The 23,324-nt window shown below is 41.4% G+C and overlaps 1 protein-coding gene across 1 annotated transcript in view; it reads right to left on the bottom strand.

Annotated features, from left to right (window-relative positions):
• The window catches only part of LOC106602409 (uncharacterized), a 28,329-nt gene extending 5,618 nt beyond the window's left edge, over window positions 1–22,711 (bottom strand). Inside the window, exons 1-5 of the mRNA XM_014195028.3 lie at window positions 21,526–22,711; window positions 20,723–20,853; window positions 18,427–18,612; window positions 8,261–8,425; window positions 7,372–7,483 (exon numbers count right to left, since the gene is read on the bottom strand). Coding sequence (XP_014050503.3) covers window positions 7,372–7,483; window positions 8,261–8,425; window positions 18,427–18,612; window positions 20,723–20,853; window positions 21,526–21,808 — 877 coding nt within the window. The 5' untranslated portion in view covers window positions 21,809–22,711. The remainder of the gene's footprint in view (window positions 1–7,371; window positions 7,484–8,260; window positions 8,426–18,426; window positions 18,613–20,722; window positions 20,854–21,525) is intronic.
• Between the last annotated feature and the right edge of the window lie 613 nt (window positions 22,712–23,324).

Below are 23,324 nucleotides of genomic sequence, written 5' to 3'. Positions count from 1 at the left end.
TATATCCAAAAACCCAATTTTTACATTGGCGCGTGACGTTCAGAAAATGTTTTCTCCCCATAACCCCCGGTGAATAGGCACATTTAATTTACAGAAGAACTCATAAACGTTGATAGAATTTATAACAATTATTTAAAGAATTAGAGATAATCTACTCCTTTATGCAACCACTGTCAGATTTCAAAATAACGTTACGGAAAAAGCACATTGTTCAATATTCTGAGTACAGAACGTAGCCTTCAATGCTAAGCTATACAGTTAGCCTACAACCACGACGTCGACAAATCTCTAACAATATGTTCGAAATATTTACTTACCTTTGCTGATCTTCGGCGGAATGCACTCGGATGGGCACCCACTTCCACAATAAATTTTCATTTGTTCTGCAAAGTCCATCATTTATGTCCAAATACGTCCGTTTTGTTGACCCATCCAGAACACTTTACAATGCCATGTGGCGTGGATGCAAATCCATAGACGAAATGTTCAAAGTTCCATTACCGTTTGTAGAAACACGTCAAACGATGTTTACAATTAATCCTTTAGGGTATTTATTAACGTAAAATTGCGATAATTTTATAACCGGGCAATAGGTATTCATCCCAGAAGAAAAATTTAAAAACGACGAAGTCACGTACACGCGCATCATAAGACACCTCTCCTCAGACTGGCCAATGATTGACTGAGCCATAATTATCTGCCTGGTAACAGCTGACAGTTGAAACCAGTTCCTAAAGATTGTTGACAGCCAATGGAAGAGTTAGGAGGTGCAACGTAAATCCTATGTCACTGTAGTTTTTCAAGGGATTCAAAACAAAAACTACATTTCTAATTTGTCCCACTTCCTGATTCAATTTTTCTCAGGTTTTTTGCCTGCCATATGAGTTCTGTTATATTCACAGACACCATTCAAACAGTTTTAGAAACTTCAGAGTGTTTTCTATCCAAATCTACTAATAATATGCATATTATATTTTCTGGGCCAGAGTAGTAACCTGTTTAAATTGGGTATGTTTTTCATCCGGCCGTGAAAATACTGCCCCCTAGCCCCAACAGGTTTTAATGGTTCGTCACTGTCTTTATGGTTCTTCGTGGATAGCTCCCCTCTCTTGGTGGCCATTCTCCAGAGATTGTTTATCTTCTTCTTCTCCTCGCCTTCCAAAAGATACATCCTCTGCTTTGGTGGAACAACCACTCTTATTCTTTCTTTTTCCTCCTCTCTCTGCTGGTTCCCTCCACTCTCTTGTAGGGGAAATAGAATATGTCATTAGTACCGTCAGCTGTGCTTAATTGCCTCTGGTTACCTTGACTCACATGCTTGGTTGGACTACTATCCATGAGCCCAGCCTGCCCTCTGGTGGTCCTTCCACAGTAGTGATGCTAGTCGGGCGGGAGGGTGCGGGCAGCAATCGGTTGAAGAGCATGCACTTAGTTTTTCTAGCGTTTAAAAGCAGTTGGAGCATACGGAAGGAGTATTGTATGTCACTGAAGCTCGTTTGGAGGTTTGTTAGCACAGTGTCCAAAGATGGGACAGATGTATACAGAATGATGTCGTCTGCGTAGAGGTGGATCAGAGAATCACCAGCAGCAAAAGCGACATCATTGATATATACAGAGAAAAGAGTCGGTCCGAGAATTGAACCCTGTGGCACCCCCATAGAGACTGCCAGAGGTCTGGACAACAGGCCTGCCAATTTGACACACTGAACTCTATCTGAGAAGTAGTTGGCGAACCAGGCGAGGCAGTCATTTGAGAAGCCATGGCTATTGAGTCTGCCGATAAGAATGTGGTGATTGACAGAGTCGAAAGCCTTGGCCAGGTCGATGAAGACAGCTGCACAGTACCGTCTTTTATTGATGCCGATTATGATATCGTTTAGGACCTTGAGCGTGGCTGAGGTGCAAACATGACCAGCTCGGAAACCAGATTGCATAGTGGAGAAGGTACGGAGGGATTCGAAATGGTTGGTGATCTGTTTGTTAACTGGAGTGTCTCCCGCTTTGAAGAGGGGGATGACCGTGTCAGCTTTCCAATCTTTGGGGATCTCAGACGATACGAAACAGAGGTTGAATAGGCTAGTAATAGGGGTTGCAACAATTTTGGCAGATAATTTTAGAAAGAGAGGGTCCAGATTGTCTAGACCAACTGATTTGTTGGGATCCAGATTTTGCAGCTCTTTCAGAACATCTGCTATCTGGATTTGGGTGAAGGAGAAGCGGGGGGGCTTGGGCAAGTTGCTGCAAGGAGTGCTGAGATGTTGGCTGGGGTAGTGGTAGCCAGGTGGAAAGCATGGCCAGCCGTAGAAAAATGCTTATTAAAATGATCGATTATCGAAGATTTATCGGTGGTGACAGTGTATCCTATCCTCAGTGCAGTGGGCAGCTGGGAGGAGGTGCTCTTCTTCTCCATGGACTTTACAGTGTCCCAAAATGTTTGGAATTAGTGCTACAGGATGCAAATTTCTGTTTGAAAAAGCTAGCCTTAGCTTTCCTAACTGACTGAGTATATTGGTTCCTGACTTCCCTGAAAAGTTCCATATCGCGGGGGCTATTCGATGCTAATGCAGAACGCCACAGGATGTTTTTGTGCTGGTCAAGGGCAGTCAGGTCTGGGGTGAACCTGTTCTGTTCTTAGTTCTACATTTTTTGAATGGGGTATGCTTATTTAAGATGGTGAGGAAAGCACTTTTGAAGAGCAACCAGGCATCCTCTACTGACGGGATGAGGTCAATATCCTTCCAGGATACCCGGGCCAGGTCGTTTAGAAAGGCCTGATCGCCTGTTTTAGGGAGCGTTTGACAGTGATGAGGGGTGGTCGTTTGACCGCGGACCCATTACGCACGCAGGCAATGAGGCAGGAACCAATCCTGGTTGAAGACAGCAGAGGTGTATTTAGAGGAATGCCAAGAGGAATGCCAAAACTATTTCATAGTTGTGATGTCTTCACTATTATTCTACAATGTAGAAAACAGTACAAATTAAGTAAAACCTTGGAATGAGTAGGTGTGTCCAAACTTTTGACAGGTATAGTACGGAAATGCAATATTTCCGGTTTTCTTTTGTCAATACACATGCAAAAAAAAAAAATCTTTGTCATTATGAGGTATTGTGTGTAGATTGAGATGTACAGTTGAAGTCAGAAGTTTACATACACCTTAGCCAAATACATTTAAACTCAGTTTTTCACAATTCCTGACATTTAATCCTAGTAAAAATTCCCTGTCTTAGGTCAGTTAGGATCACCACTTTATTTTAAGAATGTGAAATGTCAGAATAATTGTAGAGAGAATGATTTATTTCAGCTTTTATTTCTTTCATCAAATTCCCACTGGGTCAGAAGTTTACATACTCTCAATTAGTATTTGGTAGCATTGCCTTTAAATTGTTTAACTTGGGTCAAACGTTTCGGGTAGCCTTCCACAAGCTTCCCACAATAAGTTGGGTGAATTTTGGACCATTCCTCTTTGACAGAGCTGGTGTAACTGAGTCAGGTTTGTAGGCCTCCTTGTTCGTAAACCCTTTTTCAGTTCTGCCCACAAATTTTCTATGAGATTGAGGTCAGGGCTTTGTGATGGCCACTCCTATACCTTGACTCTGTTGTCCTTAAGCCCTTTTGCCACAACTTTGGAAGCATGCTTGGGGTCATTGTCCATTTGGAAGACCCATTTGTCACCAAGCTTTAACTTCCTGACTGATGTCTTGACATGTTGCTTCAATATATCCACAGAATTTTCTTTCGTCATGATGCCATCTATTTTGTGAAGTGCACCAGTCCCTCCTGCAGCAAAGTACCCCAAGGGGGACAGGATGCTGCCACCCCCGTGCTTCACGGTTGGGATGGTGTTCTTCGGCTTGCAAGCATGCCCCTTTTTCCTCCAAACATAACGATGGTCAAGATGGCCAAACAGTTCTATTTTTGTTTCATAAGATCAGAGGACATTGCTCCAAAAAGTACGATCTTTGTCCCTATGTGCAGTTGCAAACCGTAGTCTGGCTTTTTTATGGCGGTTTTGGAGCAGTGGCTTCTTCCTTGCTGAGCGGCCTTTCAGGTTATGTCAATATAGGTCTCATTTTACTGTGGATACAGATACTTTTGTAACTGTTTCCTTCAGCATCTTCATAAGGTCATTTGCTGTTGTTCTGGGATTGATTTGCACTTTTCGCACCAAAGTACGTTCATCTCTAGGAGACAGAACGCGTCTCCTTCCTGAGCGGTATGATGGCTGTATGGTCCCATGGTGTTTATACTTGTGTACTATTGTTTGTACAGATGAACGTGGTACCTTCAGGCATTTGGAAATTGCTCCCAAAGATGAACCAGACTTGTGGAGGTCTACAATTCTTTTTCTGAGGTCTTGGCTGATTTCTTTTGAGTTTCCCATGATGTCAAGCAAAGAGGTGCTGAGTTTGAAGGTAGGCCTTGAAATACATCCACAGGCACACCTCCAATTGACTCAAATTATGTCAATTAGCCTATCAGAAGCTTCTAAAGCCATGACATCATTTTTTGGAATTTTCCAAGCTGTTTAAAGGCACAGTCCACTTAATGTATGTAAACTTCTGACCCACTGGAATTGTGATACAGTGAATTATAAGTGAAATAATCTGTCTGTAAACAATTGTTGGAAAAATGACTTGTGTCATGCACAAAGTAGATGTCCTAACCGACTTGCCAAAACTATAGTTTGTTAACAAAACATTTGTGGAGTGGTTGAAAAACTAGTTTTAATTACTAATAATGTGTATGTAAATATCCGACTTCAACTGTATTTATTTGTTCATCAATTTTAGAAAAAGGCAGGAACGTAACAATGTTGAGAGAGTCAAGGGGTCTGAATACTTTCTGGATGCACTGTATATACAAGGTTATTATATACAAGGTTATTAAAGTAAACTAAAACAAACTAATCATGAAAAAACTATTTAGTAAACTGAAATAAAATAATTAACAAACCCATTTGAAAAACTACAACTATACTGAAACTATCTTTGACTCCAAAACAAACTTAAATAAAATCCATCATGAATTATGTTCAGTTGTAGTTGTTTTTTCTAAATAAAATTGTGCAAAAATCTAATAGAGTTAAGCTTTTTTTCCTAATGGAGTTTAAGCTTCTGAATCTGCCAGGTCACATTGAGATTTACTTTAATTTAAAGGTAGACTCAGCGAGATGACGTTGCCATGAGTAGCACGGCAGATATTGCTTGCGTTCCCCTGCTCAGATGTTACATGCATCAACCAATGATTGCGTACCACGTCATTTACTGTGCAGTCGGCAATAGATATCTGTAACATGTCAGTAGTGTTCCTCTGCTCAGACGTTGCTGACAAATGCCAGATCTTACAACGCCTAGATGGTTATTATACAGTGCTTTGCAAAAGTATTCATCCCCCTTGGCGTTTTTCCTATTTTGTTGCATTACAACCTGTAATTTAAATTGATTTTTATTTGGATTTCATGTAATGGACATACACAAAATAGTCCAAATTGGTGAAGAGAAATGAAAAAAATTACTTGTTTAAAAAAATTTACAAAATTTTCTCCAAAAAGTTAAAAACGGAAAAGCGGTGCGTGCATATGTATTCACCCCCTTTGCTATGAAGCACCTAAATAAGATCTGGTGCAACCAATTACCTTCAGAAGTCACATAATTAGTTAAATAAAGTCCACCTGTGTGCAATTTAAGTGTCACATAATCCCCAGTATATATACACCTGTTCTGAAAGGCCCCAGAGTCTGCAACACCACTAAACAAGGGGCACCATGAAGACCAAGGAGCTCTCTAAACAGATCAGGGACAAAGTTGTGGAGAAGTACAGATCAGGGTTGGGTTACAAAAAAAGATCAGAAACTTTGAACATCCCAAGGAGCACCATTAAATCCATTATTAAAAAATGGAAAGAATATGGCACCACAATAGACCTGCCAAGAGAGGGCCGCCCACCAAAACTCATGGACCAGGCAAGGAGGGCATTAATCAGAGAGGCAACAAAGAGACCAAAGATAACCCTGAAGGAGCTGCAAAGCCCCACAGCGGAGATTGGAGTATCTGTCCATAGGACCACTTTAAGCCGTATACCCCAAAGAGCTGGGCTTTACGGAAGAGTGGCCAGAAAAAAGCCATTGCTTAAAGAAAAAATAAGCAAACATGTTTGGTGTACGCCAAAAGGCATGTGGGAGACTTTTTGGCCATCAAGGAAAACGCTATGTCTGGCGCAAACCCAACACCTCTCATCACCCCGAGAACACCATCCAATTGAGAATCTGTGGTATGACTTAAAGATTGCTGTACACCAGCGGAACCCATCCAACTTGAAGGAGCTGGAGCAGTTTTGCCTTGAAGAATGGGCAAAAATTCCAGTGGCTAGATCTGCCAAGCTTATAGAAACATACCCCAAGAGACTTGCAGCTGTAATTGCTGCAGAAGGTGGCTTTACAATGTATTGACTTTGGGAGGGGGGGTGAATAGTTATGCACGCTCACGTTTTCATTTTTTTTGTCTTATTTCTTGTTTTTTTCACACAAAAAAATATTTTGCATCTTCAAAGTGGTAGGCATGTTGTGTAAATCAAATGATACAACCCCCCCCCCCCCCCCCCCCCAAAATCTATTTTAACTCCAGGTTGTAAGGCAACAAAATAGGAAAAATGCCAAGGGGGGTGAATACTTTTGCAAGCCACTGTACATATCAGCTAACCACATCTTATGGTACAGAAGTTTGGTGCCTGACTGCAGTCTATGACGTGGCACGCAACCATTGGTTGATGCATGCGACATCTGAGCAGGGGAACGCGATCATGATGCGGTCAGCAGGTATGTAAAAAACGTATCCAGGTGTTGTAAGATCTGGCAGGTGTCAGCCTTGCAAGATTTTGCTCTCACACAGTCACAGAGTATCTGAATATGGGTGCGCTTCATGCTGCTACAACTTGGTAGCTACGGGACGAAAACAGCGAAGAAGTTTAACCTCGCACTCCAAAGCTCCTCGTCATTGAGGAAATTGACCCACTGCTACTGTTTACTTGGTGCATCTATGTCATCTCACTGAGTCTACCTTTAAACCTAACGACCTGACCCATCACCTTATGTATTACTGTCCCACAGTGGCAAGTAGTGACATCCCCAAAACAGAAAAATTATAAATGCTCCTAGCCTCCCACGCATAGGCAACTTCTGTCCCTAAAACAAAAAAATATAAAAACGAAATAGAAATGTTTTTATAAAACTTCAAAGCGAGTAAATCAGTTCTGAAAACTAACTGAATCTAAACTGATTTTTTATTTTTATTTTAAAACAAATAGAAAGAAAAACAAATATAAGAACACAAAACTATAATAACTCTGGTATGTAGGCTACATGTATTTCTTACCTTGCTCCCCCATCTTTAGTCTACTCAGCAAATCAATGCTCTCTAGACCGTCTTCTATGGTCTCCTCTTTGACTAGCAGCAGATCAGGCTTCCCATCCTCCATGTTTACTGACTGTAAGAGATACAGAGTGAGAGGATGTTGGATCAATAAATCGGACATGAGCACCCTGCTATTGAGCATCTTCTGATTGGACTATGAGTACTATGCAAATATGTTAGTTGATTTGATTATTAAACTCTCTTTCATGGTTGTATCATTCAAAGACATAGTCCCACACTTAAGACATTTTACATTTACATTTACATTTTAGTCATTTAGCAGACACTCTTATCCAGAGCGACTTACAGTAGTGAATGCATACATTTCATACAATTTCATACATTTTTTTTTTTTCTGTGCTGGCCCCCCGTGGGAATCGAACCCACAACCCTGGCGTTGCAAACACCATGCTCTACCAACTGAGCTACAGGGAAGGCTATGACAAAATGAATCAATCCCTGGGCCCGTATCTACAAAGAGTCTCAGAGTACGAGTGCTGTTCTAGGATCTCTCCAAATAATCTTATTCATTATGATCTAAAAGGCTAAACTGATCCTAGATCAGCACTCATGTTCTAAGAGGCTTTGTGGATACGCCGGGCCCTGACCTAATACCATTTTTTTATTTAACTAGGCAAGTCAGTTAAGAACAAATTATTATTTACAATGATGGTCTACCCCAGCCACACCCGGACGACGCTGGGCCAATTGTGCGCCACCCTATGGGAGTCGTTGTGATACAGCCTGGATTCGAACCAGGAACAGTTGAGATGCCTATTGCACTGAGATGCAGTGCCTTAGACCGCTGCGCCACTCGGGAGCCCATACAGACAGTTTACAGTATGCTCACCTCAGTGAGACTGTGTGTGGTCCTGTGCTGCTCAGCTGGTTCCTCTGTGGGTTCAGGAGGAGGTGTAGTCTGGTTGTCCTCCATGACCATGGTCCCCTCAGGGTTCCCCAGACCCTCCTCATACCGCTCCTCTTTCATCAGCAGCACCTCTGGACACTCCTCCTCCTGGAAGAGACAGGTGAAACAGATTACAGACATACATTCCCTCAGGTAGTACACACAGATAATAAACACACTTTCAACATGTGGGGGCCATACTTGCGAACAATTGAAAAAGTAAAATGTTAAGTGTAGCTCTTTACACTCGTACCTGTATAGAGGGTTAAAAATAGCAGATTTGGACTCTGATAAGTGACTAAACTGGAATGCTATACAGTAACATGCTATACATGACGTCAGAGATCAAGGTCTCCACTTCCCAGCGCAGTAATGGTTTTGACTGACAGCTGTTCTGAACTTGAACACCGTGCGCGGCAAGAAGTTGACCGCATGCCTCCCGCTAATTGGGCAACTTTAGCAATTTTTGTTGTTGTCTGAGTGAGGGAAATGCAGTACATAAAGAGGACTTATTGTATTTTGCAAGATGCGATGTTGAGGATTATAATAAATACAGCTTTGATGTCATACAAGCAAGCCAAAAACCAGTTAGTCCAAATGTGCACTTCACATTTCCATATCATAAAACTCATGTAATATACATTGTCAACATGTATGATCACTATGCTTGATGTACAGTCACAAATAACATGGCGTCATACCCTGGGTTGTTCTAACGCCGCAAAAACATCTGCTAAATATGTGTACGCAATGGAGTTTGAACAGAATGAGACCGTGTGTCGTTTTCTTAAGAAATTTGAACACACATCAATGTAATCATGACTCTATTCTATGTGCAGCAAATTTACGATCTGCTTCTCTGAATTGCCTTGTGAAAGCCTAACACTGTAAGATCGTATTTTGTTACTTAGCTAGACATGTGGGCAATATAACATGTTTTCTAATTATGCCCACCTGTGCAGATTGTGATTTAAATGGACCGTTTCTGGAATGCGTGAACAACAACAGTAATTGTGTGATGGCGGGACTGCAGAGTTGTGTTCCAAAGAAAACCGCGTGCTCAACAGCACGGCTAGGACAGCTCAAAATAGCACCTAATAGTTAGTAGACTCTTCGAGTCATAAAAGTGCATTGAAATTACATAGGAACTGTGCACACTTTGGAGAGGTGTGTGGCCACTTGAAGACACCAGTTAGACCTACCGCTCAAACCCTTGTAATTTTTTTGTTTTATGTTGCACTTTCCCCAGATTTTCCATTAATATTTTTCATGTTACTGAATGTATCCAGAGTATTTTCAGATTTTGTTAACAACAAATGTGGCAAATATTACAGTAAATGTAAAATACACAAATCAACAGTTAATGTTTGGATTCAGTCTTGTGTCAGATTAACTGTTATCCTCACCTTTAGTCTAATTTTCCCATAATCTCCAAACTGATCCCTTTTTATTGCTACCATAGTTATGCATATGTATTTCATATTTTTTCTGTAAGAAACATCTCAATTCAGCCCTATCATATAGGTGCAGCAGGTAGCATGGTGGTTAGTAGTGATGGGCATTCCGGGTCTTTTCAGTGAGCCGGCTCGTTCGGCTCAGTTCACCAAAAAGAGACGGCTCTTTTGGCTCTTTAAAAAAAATATGTTTGTATTTTTTCAACTCAAACAGTTTGCGATAGTTTCACTATGATTAGTGTTAAAACAATTCTAATTAAATTATTAAATTAAATCATACTCTACCTTAACCACAATGTATTTAAAAATGCATTGGTTTGTTATGAAAAAGAATGCTATTAAACATTTGCATTTAAAGTATAACTTTTTAATGTATATAAACAAAGTGCATATAAATCGAACCATTCAAAACGAATACAATCTGAACAGCATAATAGAATATTGCACCATATCAAAGAAAAATAAATAACAATGAGCAAAACTGCAGCATCCCACTTTAAACATTAAAGTGGTCCTTCTTTTCAATCTCTTCTTTATTGCCATGTTATAACCAGCAGCACACAGCAATGCTGACCATATTTTGCTTTTATGAGAGATTTGCATTCAGAAATGCAAACTGCCTCACTTTCGAGGGGCTGATGCGATTTCTTCTCTCAGTAATTATTTTCGAGAAGACCCTCTCAGAGGGAACGGATGGAGTCACTATGCAGAGTCTCCCTGTCATGACTTTAGTAAGCCGTGGGTAGACAGAGGCCTTGTTCTTCCACCAGCTTAGAGGATCTGCAGATCTATTTGGAGGAGGGGCTCCTCCAAATATAATCGGACCTCCATTATGGCATCTGCTGAGGGATTCCTTCGTGCTGCATCCCCAGTTGCTCTCTCGTCAAACAGCATCCAAACAGCAGACGTTTGTGGCGCTACTGCTGGTGCTTCTGCTCCATCTGATCCCTCTTCTTCCTGATGCCCTGGTGCCTGAGCCAGCTGACTGCTGGGGCTGTCCCACCCTGCTGCTGAGGTTATTCTTTGAAGAGCCTCATCAATCGCTCTGGCATCACTGAAGGCTAACTTCTTAAACCTGGGGTCAAGTGCAGCAGTTTCTGATAGTACGTGATTATATTCCATTCTGTGGAACTTTCTGTCCATTGATGAACATAGGGTGTCCATCAACTCTGTCACATATCTTGTGGTTACATTTGCTTCTCTCTGGCGGCTGGCTGTGATTCGCTGCAGACCCTTACACAGGAGTATCATTTTTGAGGCTGTCACATAGCTGAAAAGAGAGAACAGTAACTTATTAGTTCAGGTTAATGTTTTGTCTACTGATACTACATTCTCATCTACTGCTTATATTTATATATAATACTGGATTAAATAATGATGTAGTAATAACTGCTGACTGTACCTCTCTCAACTGATCTCCACAGTGACCCGCTCAAAGGGTTCCAGGACTCTGCACACCTCCTCCACCACCTCCCATTCCTCTTGGGTCAGAGCATCAACAGGTGCATTGACGTGTGGAGGTGCTGGCTCCACCACTATCACTAGCAGGCCCGCTAGTTTCGCAAAGCTCCGCTACAGCTAGCTTCACAGTTGGGTGCACAGTTCGCATATGCTGGTGTAGGTTGTGCGTAGAACCGGCTTTATATGAGATTTTGTTTTGGCAAATTCTACACTGTGCTCTAACATTGTCTACATTATTAAAATGCATCCAAATGCTACTGTGCTTCCGACTCATTTTCCAGCTGTTGTTTTCACAGCTGTCCTTCCTCTCTTTCCTCGGTTGCTAAGTGTGTGACTGTGAGTGAGCTGGCTCGGCCCTCCCTCACGCATCTTTGGCTCATTGGTTGACACTGCGTGTCTGATTGACAGGAACAACAGATGAGGCTGTTAGTCTGAGCTGAAAGTCAGAACGAATGTGTGTGCGCTTGAGCATTTAGGCCTATATTATTTTTGTTCTTTTTTCGTTCTTTGAATTAGTTAATTCTATTCATTTACATCTTTTGATTATTCATATCTTTATTATTCTTTTTTTTTATAAATAGATTCGGCTCTTCTGATATCTTAGAGCCGACTCGTTCGCGAACGACCCATCACTACTGGTTAGAGCCTTGGGCCAATAACCGAAAGATCGAATCCCTGAGCTGACAGTTAACCCACTGTTCCTAGGACATCATTGTAAATAAGAATTTATTCTTAACTGGCTTGCCTAGATAAACATTTTAAAAATGAGGCCAGGGGTGTCAAACTCATTCCATGAAGGGCCTACTGTCTGCTGGTTTTAGTTTTTTTCCCTTTCAATTAAGACCTAGAAAACCAGGTGAGGGGTGTTCCTTACTAATTAGTGACCTTAATTCATCAATCAAGTACAAGGGAGGAGCGAAAACTCGCAGGGACTCGACCCCCGAGTGTAAGGGGTCAAGCCTCAGCCTATAAACATTTTTGACGTAGTGGCACGTGTTCAAAGGCTACACGTTAGCGGTTCCCATTACACAAGCTAGCATATTTAGCCCTACGCAAACCTCACCAGGTGGCCTTGATTATTTCCGGTAACAGTTTATCATCGAGCTTAAACCTTTTCTCCACAAACAAATGGCATTTCATAAAATAGGTCAACTTGGCCACCAAAGGGATACCTTTAAACCTCCAAATTTAAGGTTTACTTTTGTTCCTCTTCACTTGGTCTATGTCAGTTTTGCATTATCGTCGCAACCTTGAATTGGATAGTAAAACTTTTTTTTTAGCCTTATGGACTTGTCAAATAGCTGTCATGTACCGTAGCCATTGCTTTTCAGGTGACAAACAGCGCTAATGCGGTTGACTCGTTAACGACAATGTTCATTAAATACGGGTTCGAAAACCCCTCGCTTCAAGCATTTTTGTTAAGGGAAATACTGTTCAATGCTGGTCCGCACATGACGAAGTAGATGATTATAATAATGCATATATATAACATTGTAGATGTAAGTGCAGCCCTACACGGCTATATGATCTAGAATATGCTAGAGTAGCGTTGATTATTTATGTAGCTGTGCCAGTAGCCTGTGTCGGTCTGCATGTTTACATTGAATTCATGGATTTCACATGAGACGGGTTCCAGGAGTGATAAATTTTTATTTCCGTAGGACTATAGCCTATCGACAATGGAAAGGTACCATACAAAGTCCCATATGCATTAATAGGTTATAGCATAAGGAGGACACTATCTGATGTGAATGAACGTAGGTTATAGCTCTACTGTTGATCGGAGCTCCTTTAGTACAGAATATGATAATCAAATCAAACTTTATTTGTCACATGCGCCGAATACAAGTGTAGACTTTACCGTGAAATTATTACTTACAAGCCCTTAACCAATAGTGCAGTTCAAGAAGAGTTAAGAAAATATTTACAAAATAAACTAAAGTAAAAAATAATAAAAAGTAACACAAAATAATAACGAGGCTATATACAGGGTCAATGTGCGGGGTACAGGTTAGTCGATGTACTTTGTAATGTAGGTAGGGGTGAAGTGGCTATGCATAAAAATAAACAGCGAGTAGCAGCAGTGTACAAAACAAATAGGGGGGGGGGGGGGTCAATGTAAATAGTCTGGTGGCCATTTGATGAACTGTTCAGCAGTCTTATGGCTTGGGGATAAAAGCTGGTATGGAGCCTTTTGGTCCTAGACTTGGCGCTCCGGTACGGCTTACCGTGCGGTAGCAGAGAAAACAGTCTATGACTTGGGACATTTTTTGGGGCTTTCCTCTGTAACCGCCTATTATATAGGTCCTGGATGGCAGGAAGCTTGGCCCCAGTGATATACTGGATGTTCTCGATGGTACAGCTGTAGAACTTTTTGAGGATCTGGGGACCCATGCCAAATCTTTTCAGCCTCCTAAGGTGAGAAAGGTGTTGTCGTGCCCTCTTCAGGACCGTCTTGGTGTGTTTGGACCATGATAGTTCGTTGGTGATGTGGACACCAAGGAACTTGAAACTTTCGACCCGCTCAGAGTTAGATGACTTAAATAAAAACAATTCCCCATCTGATAATAATAAATATCTTCCTCCATTAAGATTGTCGATTTGGAATATTTTACACACGGTAGGCTTAGCGTGGGTTCGAGTCCGGACTTCCGATAAACTTATTTAAAATAAACTGCAATACTGCCATTTGTAGGATGATAGTGAGAGTACAACCTGTAATCCTACTCTAATACACTTTGTAATGCTGCTCGTCCTCAAGTCAAATAACACATATGTGACGAAGTAGGTGATTATAAAAATGCATATAAAACGTTGTAGGGCAACATTTAGGTGTACACGTCCATATAATATAGCCTATGCAATATGATTATTAGGTCATAGCAGTGTTTGTCTGCAAGGCTGAAGAAAGAGGTAGCTCAATAAATTAATTCTTAATCTTCATTGTCAAACTGTTGGCTGTAGGCTACATCCTTTCAACACACTAACACAAATAGAACTCTACATTTCAAAGGGGGGGGGGGGGGGGGAAGAGACTAATGTGAGATTCTAACCCTTGCCACAATCTGTGACAATTATCTGGATCTAGGCACTCTACACAGAAAGCAATTTGACCAATCAGTTAAATACACGTGATGTAGTTGCTCTGATTATCAGTACATGCTGTTATACTTCTGTTAAGGACTGTTCCATGAACACGTGTTGGAACACATCCAACTACGTTGATGATTTTTTTATTTGGCTGATGCATAATTTGTTACAGGAAATAATCACATCCATCTGGTGAGGTTATGATAGGGCTAAATCTGCAAGCTCATGTAATGGGAACAGCTAACATGTAGGCTTTGATCACATGCCACTACGTCAAGGATTTTAATTTGCTGATACTTAAACTTGACCTTTAACTTACTTTTTCTAATGTTTGCAAGTATGGCCCCAGTGTGTTTACCCATTCCCTATACGTTTGAGTCCTATACTGTAGTTACAGAATGACTTCATTGTTGTTAAACCCATCATGGTGGACATAAAATGATGTGGGTAAAAATAGTCAAGTCATCATCAGACAAACCTGACTAAACTATTTTGACGTGTACAGTAGGTGTTTGTTAGTGTGTGGGTATGTGTAGGTATATTTAGTAAGTGTATATTGGTTATAAAGCGCTGTCTGGTGTATGCAGAATAGGGTGAGATGTGATGTATACTAAAGAGAGTCGCAATGAAAGTCTTAGAATGAAAAGTCACATTGTGTTTATTAAACAAACAACTTTCTTTTAAATAAACCATATGAAAACCACACATACACATGAACTGCATTAATTTTCTAATTGAAAGCATCTTGGGGACAAACAAAGTAGTTGAATTAAAGTAATGAAACAGGCATTTGTGAACATCATATAGCCTACACAGTACAAACACAATATATAACAGACTTTTTAGGCTTATGTGGCTTATACATAGTGTACAAAACATTAGGAACACCTGCTTTGTCTATGGCATAGACTGACCAGGTGAAAGTTATGGTCCCTTATTGATGTCACCTGTTAAATCCACATCAATCAGTGTAGATGAAGGTGAGGAGACATGTTAAAGAAGGGTTTTTAAGCCTTGAGGCATGAATTGTGTATGTGTGCCATTAAGAGGGTGAATGTGCAAGACAAAAGATTTGAGCGCCTTTGAACGGACAGGGTATGGTAGTAGTTACCAGGCGCACCGGTTTGAGTGCAATGCTTCTGGGTTTTTACACTTAGCAGTTTCCCGTGTGTATCAAGAATGGTCCACCACCCAAAGGACATCCAGCCAATTTGACACAACTGTGGGAAGCATTGGAGTCAACATGGGCCAGCCTCCCTTTGAAAGCTTTTGACACCTTGTTGAGTCCATGCCTCGACGAATTGAGACTGTTCTGAGGGCAAAAGGGGGTGTAACTCAATAGTCGGAAAGTGTTCCTAATGTTTTGTACACTCAGTGTTTATCACACAATGTATTTGTATTTATTAGTGATCGCTATTAGCTGCTGCCAAGTGAATGGTTTGTTCCAAATACAATGCTTTTAGTTTTAAAAAAAATATTTAGTACAAGCTTATTACTTGCCACCCATTCTAAAACTGACTGCAGTTCTTTAAGTGTTGCAGTGATTTCTCTTGCTGTGGTAGCTGACGTGTTTAATGTTCAGTCATCAGCATGCATATATTGTTTTTCCGCCAATTTTACCATTGCGACAATTTTTTTCCGCCTTTTCTTAATATCTGATATATATTGCCGGTATCAAAGCCTAAACTTTTATTTCTACCTAACGACCTAGTAATCAATTTGGTAAAGTTCTGCCTACGGCTTAGTAGGATACGTTGCTGTATCGCTGAGGAGCCATTGACGTGCACTACGCACTTAAACTCTTGATGGTTGCTAGGCACCGCCCTGTAACAATCCTCCCGCCTGTTTCCATGTCCCCTCGCCCGCCACTAAGTGTGCACTGTTTTCTTAACCGCAACTGGATGGATCCATAAAGAGATTGTGAAATATGAACTCGACTCTTATTTTCTATCAGTATCACGATGTAGACCCGACGCCTGCTCCCTAACAAAGTGGAGTGAGGGTAGGAAATAGATGAAACGTGTATCAAAAAAGCACGTGCTTCTATTTCAGAATACCACTTTTTTTATATGACAGTGGGTTGTGTTGGAAAAATATTATTTGTATTTTATTCTTACTATAAAATACAAGCGTGTTGACTGAATGGGGTAGGTGTGTGTCGTGAGTTTAATGAACAAAATAATGAACTATTGACTTAATTCATTTGTACGTAACATCATTAAACTCTATGCTAGGCCTATTCTATCCCTTTGAAAATACATTATTAGTCTTATGTTTCTTAGGACCTGCCTGAAAAAAAAAAGTATTTATTTTTGAAAGTGTATATTCAATGGATTTATTCAAATAAACGCCCACCAGTATCTGCACACCACTACTGCCACTCGTCACCTGCATTCTGGCATGCCATAGGAGGTATAAAAGGCATATGCAGGCAAGAATGTGGTAAAAATGGGCACGTAAAGACATAACATGCATTTTTCCAGCAGCAAATTATGATCGATAATGTCAAAAGCTGCACTGAAGTCTAACCGTACATGTTGAGTGCTCTTCCCTTTAATCATGCTGAAAGTCTGTTGTTAATATGTTTGTTGTGAAATAGCATTGTATCTGGTAAAACACCATTTTTTTCATGAAGTTTACTAAGGGTTGGTAGCAGGTTGATTGGCCGGCTGTTTGAGTTTGTAAAGGGTGCTTTGCTATTCTTGGGTAGCGGAATGACTTTTGCTTCCCTCCAGGCCTGAGGGCAATTACTTTCCTGTAGGCTTATACTGAAGAGATGGCAAATAGGAGTGGCAATATAGGCCGCTACCATCCTCACAAATTTTTCATTGAAGTTGTCAGATGCAATATTCAAACCAGGAATATTCAACACTGAAATGTGTTACTTTCGCTACTCCAAATGCATCTGTGGATCTTTTCTGCTGACAACAACGCAGGGTTTGATCTAAACGTAATACGCTATAACATAGAATGGTTTCTAGTTTATAGAGTGGAATGGTTTTTCTGCTGGTGTATCCTAAGGTATCTCCTCTCTGAGAACCTCTTCCCGCAGTGCGGACATGCGAACGGCCTTTCTCCTGTGTGGACCTTCAGGTGCCTCTTCAGGCTGCCAGCCTGGGTGAAGCGCATGTCACACTGGGGGCAGCTGAAGGGTTTCTCACCTGTATGGACCCTCTGATGCCTCTTCAGGTCACTAGACTGGGTGAAGCGCATTAGACACTGGGTACAGCTGAAGGGTTTCACCCCTCTGTGGACCCTCTGGTGCCTCTTCAGGTCACTAGACTGGCTGAAGCGCATGTGACACTGGGTACAGCTGAAGGGTTTAACCCCTCTGTGGACCCTCTGGTGGATCTCCACACTCTGAGGGCTGCTGAAGCCTTTGTTACAGAACATGCAGAGGAACCGTTTCTCTTTACTATTGCCTGATGTTTCTCCCCCTCCCCGAGCCTGGGGTCTAGCACTGTCGTTTGAGTGCAATACCTGATCGAAAAGGATGCGGCTGTGTGAATCGGAAGGTCCCATCGAAGTGGACACTGGGTCACGGTCCCCGAACGCGTATGAAGGCGAGTGGGTTGCGACATTTGGATTTTTCTCTAAACTTTCCCTGTAATCTAAGAAATATCTTCCCTGTGAGTGTCCGTCTCCTAAGTGACTATCTGCATTCCATGTGGGAGAAATGTCGCCCTCCACTTTCACAGTCACTTCCTCTACAACCAGACCCTCCACTTTCTTATCTAGGCAGCCTTCAGAGTGTAGACTACTACTGTACTGGTTCCAGTCTCCTCTAGACAGATCAGTCTGTGTCTCTAAACCCAATGATATGTTGCCAGGGTCCATCTCTGTAGTGTAAGAACAAGATGGATCATCACCTCCAGTGTCTAACGCGTCACCATCACCATCCTCGCGGGAATGAACCGTCCTCTCGTTCTGGTGAAATACCGGTACATAGTCTGAGCCAGGAGCAGGAGGACAGCCCAGTCTCCACAGCCCAAGTCTCTCTGGGTCTGATCTGTGGTCAGATCCTGTGTGTAAGAGCCTGTGTGTTACAGTTAAAGTCTTGGTGTCTGTCTCGGAATTGAGGACGGAGTTCAGCGTTCCACTGACCTCCATGATGCTGCGTCGAGTCCTGGGCTGTGCTGGGGTGTTGGTGGGGTCCTCTGTAGCTACAGGGGGTGCTACAGCCACTCCAGTCTGGATGTCTCTGCTGTGCTGTGGGTCCTCCTCTCCTTCAGTCTTCTCCTGCTTGACCAGAGACGATCCTTCAGGACCTGCAGCCTCTGTATCTGCAGACTGACAAGAGAGATTATTATCGGTACATGATTTGAATTGGATACATTAAGAGTATGTTTACATGCATAGTAAAAATGCTATATTAAACTGATTATGGCAGTAGGCAGATTAAGCAATAGTTATGTAAACACCTTACTCTGCCCATCTATTATATTAATATAATAGTTCAATTAAAAAAGTTGACATGCTTTGCAAGAAGAACAATTTCCCTAATAATCCTGTTTACATGGACACATCTGAAAGGCTACCTGTTCAGTCCCTCCAGGATTCCGCGATTGCATAATTCAATGCAAAAATCATACAATCAGCGCATATTATGCGAGAGCTCACAATTTTGACCAATCCCCGCACTTTTAGCGCATAAAAGGGTCCAATCAAAAGCGGGTTCGTAATTTTGACCAATTACTGCACTGTTACCGTGGAAAATGACCCAATCCGACGACCACACTTCAACAAAGTTTTTTCCCCTGGCCTGAGTCTATTCACATGTGAAGATGATGGGTGATTGTTGACGGCTGACAGGCAGTACAATGAACTGAAATCAATCTTATTTTCCAACAAAAATAACAGCTAATGAACGTGCAAAACAATTTCCAAATGTTTTTAGAAACTAGAGAAAGTCAACAATCAACAGTCACTTCGAATCAGCAAAGCATCAGGGGCGGTTCTGGGGGGGGGGGGCAGTGCCCCTGTGACAACTTTGGACCCCCTTGTGGCCCCCCTAAATGTGGAGTATGAAATAATTTTTACATAACTAATTTTTGCTACCTTTCTTTTTTTACATCCATTATTAGACAGTGACAACGCGGAACACTAATGATTATGAACATGGTCTTTTGCCTGCTAATGCCTGCAATGCAGTGAAGAAAACGATATGACAACAATAACGTTTAATGTAACTGGCCCCTCTAACAGTACAACTGGCCCCAGCTTGGCCCCCCCAGTTGAAATGGTCTAGAACTGCCACTGCAAAGCATACGAGAATGTCACCACAGTTCCCACAGCTGCGGCAGACCACCATGACTGAAGTGGTAGCAGGGAAGACTGTGGTAAGCGCTGAAAGAATCAAGGTGAGTGGCGTTTCACGCAAACTTTTACTACGCTAAATTTGTCTTAAGTTGGGTGGTCGGCACTCTGCTCTCCCCAGTCAGTCTATTGAGAGCACTGCTCAAAGTGCTGAGTGCTATTTGTCAGCTTTGCTGTTTTAAACTCTGTAAAACTTAATATGGATCACGAAAGAACATCCTTTCTGGATAAAAAAAAAAAAATGAATTGTACATCTCAACCACATTTTCTGTTCTTTATCTACCTTACGACCCTTTCAGAAAAAAAAATCACAATCTCAAGTATTTTGAAGACAACTTATTAGAAAGAAATATCGATCCTCAAATTGAAAGCGATTGATCAGCTTTGAATCAATTTGAAGGTTTTTTTTGAGAGAGAGAGAAGGAATGGGAGGTGCATCTTGTGTTGATAGCAAGCCCCAAGCCTGATGGAGAGAAGAGGTGTGTGTGTGAGTGAATGTGTGAGCGGATTATGACATAGCTGTTTGTTGAGGAAAATAAACAAAATTGAGCACTTTAGATGTTTCTAATTGTTTTTGTATTATGTATTCTGCTTAAAATTGTCCTAAAACTGAGCACATGCCTTTATATGAAATGAAGGTTAAAAAAAAACATTGCAAAATGTTTCATAGAATTTCAGAAATGCTGCCACCAAATCAAGCATTTTTGGCCACAGAACTCACAAAAAAATGTTGCGAAATCCTGTTGGCACTCTGATAAATGTACAAAATCGCCAATCAAAATAAATGTTCTATCACGTTATTTTTGGGAAGGATATTTCATTCTGAATTGGGACATGTAAAGTTTGTATGTGAAAACTACTTCTAAGATGCATACATTCAGTTGATCCAAACTCCACTAGCGCTAATAATCGCATTACTGTGTGCATGTAACCATACTCAATGTTGTAGGAATGTCTCACAAGCTCCCCTATGGCAGATAAATTAGAATGTACATGTAAGCAAATGAATAGCTGAGGGGAGCCTTTCTGAAATAAAAGGGCCACATTTGATTTACAAATAACACGTTTTATGCATTACACTAACCTCTATCACAATAACATGCTGGGTTGAGGTTCCACTCCCCTCATCAACAGTGATTGGTTGTTCATCTTTCCATGTATCGTGTCCCACTGGCTTCAGAAAGCTCCTGTGACCTCCAGTGAGATGTCCTTCACCTGAGAGTGTGATTGGGGAAAAATAAGTGGCTAGGTTAGGTTTGGGGGGGGGGGCTAGCACACTAATTTGGTGGGAATGTTTTTTGTGTTTTACATTTCGATTTATCAGGGGAGCTGCAGCACCCCTACTCCCTGTGGCTATGTTGACACTGTCTACAGTCCATGGTTCGAATCCAGGCTGAATCACATCCGGCCGTGATTGGGAGTCCCATAGGGCGGTGCACAACTGGCACAGTGTTGTCTGGGTTTGGCCGTGATTGTAAGAATTTGTTCTTAACTGATTTGCCTAGTAATTGTTAAATGCTTTTTTTAAAGGATGTAAGGTAACAATTCTCATAACTTATTGATATACTATTTATTGATTGATGTATTATGTTCCATGTATCACATTGTTTTCGTTGAGTAAATAATAGGAAATGCAGTAAATCAAGAATCTGGATAGAATATGATATTGTGTCTTTGCGCAAGATAGCGAAGTAATCATACTATCCAAAAACTGACTAAGAACCAATTCTGGGTAACACGTGCAGAGGGGAACGGGGCGACATAAAATGAGCTGTAATACAAGCATTTCGCTACACCTGCAATAACATCTAAATATGTGTATGTGACGAATACAATTTTATATTAACGGCAAAATGCCGCGCAGCCTCAGGCTTCTGCAAAATGTACCTCTTGCCATTCCTCTGTATCCGTCAAGGATCTTGACACTACTGGGACGACTGGCGAGGACGCGCTCTCGTATTGTCCTCTCTGCGCGCTCCCGTGCCACCTTCAGTTCCTGTAGCTGTAGTTTCCTCCGCAATCCTCTGTTTTCTTTCTGGCTTTGAGTTATTTCTAAACGAAACACAGCATAGTCGTCGTCTACGAGTTTACAGATCTCTGCCACTGCTGCATTCGCTAGCACCTCCATGATGGAGGCTATTTGAGTGTGAAAAGCCATACAGTTAGCCATTGTTAGATGTATCTAGGTAACGCTATTTTTTTTGAGGGGGGGGTTAACGCTAGTTAGCTACTATCAACCAGGTCCCGTCTCCAATACGAATTAAATACTACCTGGTGTAAGTACGTCATGCTGTGCTGTTAAATTAGTAATATGGTTCAGTTCCTTGGTGTTAATAAATGTCTAAACAATAAAAACGATTACGTGGAAACTGTTCTCGGTACCGCTGTGAAACGGTTGTGACTAGATGGAGTACAGCCACGGACGAGATGTACCATTGAACTACCGCGAGTTTGGACTGATGACGATGAGTCAGATGACGAGTCGGGTATGGCTTATATTTGTAGTCCTAAAACCCGGAAATAAGCTACCTCTGGTTCTTTCAGCCGTCTCTATCGGAAAACTGAATGGGGAAAGGATAAGGTCTGCGGAAATAAACTACAATGTATCAAATTAATCGTCAGCGCACAGATACAATATAACAAAGCCAATTTGTCCTGCTAAATGCCAATAGAGCCTAAATGTGGTATTTTCAAATATACTCCCTATTGACCACCCGTTATCTGCATATTGCTCTCCTGCCTCTAGCTGCTATTGCCATAGCAAAAGTGATATCCGACCACTGACGTATAAGAAGAAGCCGACTTATCAGGCTTCAAAACGTACATCCAAACTCTCGCAGTAGTTCAATGGTAAATATCGTCCGTAGCTGTACCTCGTTTAGTAACAACCCTATGAAGAGTTGGTAAATCTAGATGAGATCCAGTTTTTGTCAAATGAAGATCAAAATATATTTTTTGTTCATTTTAGCTAACCCCAACCCTTTTCCTAATCTTAACCTAATTCTCCTAACCTGCTGTGTGAGTTCTCCTAACCTGCTACAAAAAGTCAAATCAGACTTTAATTTGACAAAAGATGGATCCCTTCTAGCCCTGAACACGAAACAGGCAAGAATAACTAAGTACTTCTGGCTCACAGAGTTTAGGAATCCTTCTTCTATGGTATTGTGGTGGTCGGCAAACAATCGTTTGAGGTGCATGCCGCCACCTACTGTATGGGTGGTAAACTATATATTTTTTTGCAGGAACATTGTAGGAAAGGGGGAAAAAACTAAAATCATCCAAAAACCCAGAGACAGCTTGGCCATCTGTCAAATGCCAGATGGGCTAGAGAATTTTTTTGTTGGGTGGGCTGGTCGAAATTTACACACACAAATATTGTTTTATTTTTCTATATACAAAAAGAGTAAAATGACATGGCTGGTGGCCCATGGGCCTTTATTAATGATTTTTGCTAATCTATAATGAGCCTTTGGCTGATCAGTGGGCAATGGATGGACCTATCAGGATGGGCCGGCCCAGTTTTTTGATAGGCTGAGCTGAGGTCACGCAAACACACATTCAAAGTCAAAATTCATGACAATCGCTGGATTAGGATGCATATCAAAATATCATGAACTCATACATTCCTGCTTGGACTTGTTATGTATGAGTATATGATATTTTGATGTGCAACCTAATCCAGTGAT

The sequence above is a fragment of the Salmo salar genome, chromosome 04 (assembly GCF_965601325.2).
Source record: "Salmo salar chromosome 04, fSalSal1, whole genome shotgun sequence".
In the NCBI taxonomy this organism is placed as follows: Eukaryota; Metazoa; Chordata; class Actinopteri; order Salmoniformes; family Salmonidae; genus Salmo; species Salmo salar.
This window is presented reverse-complemented; position numbering and strand designations above follow the sequence as displayed.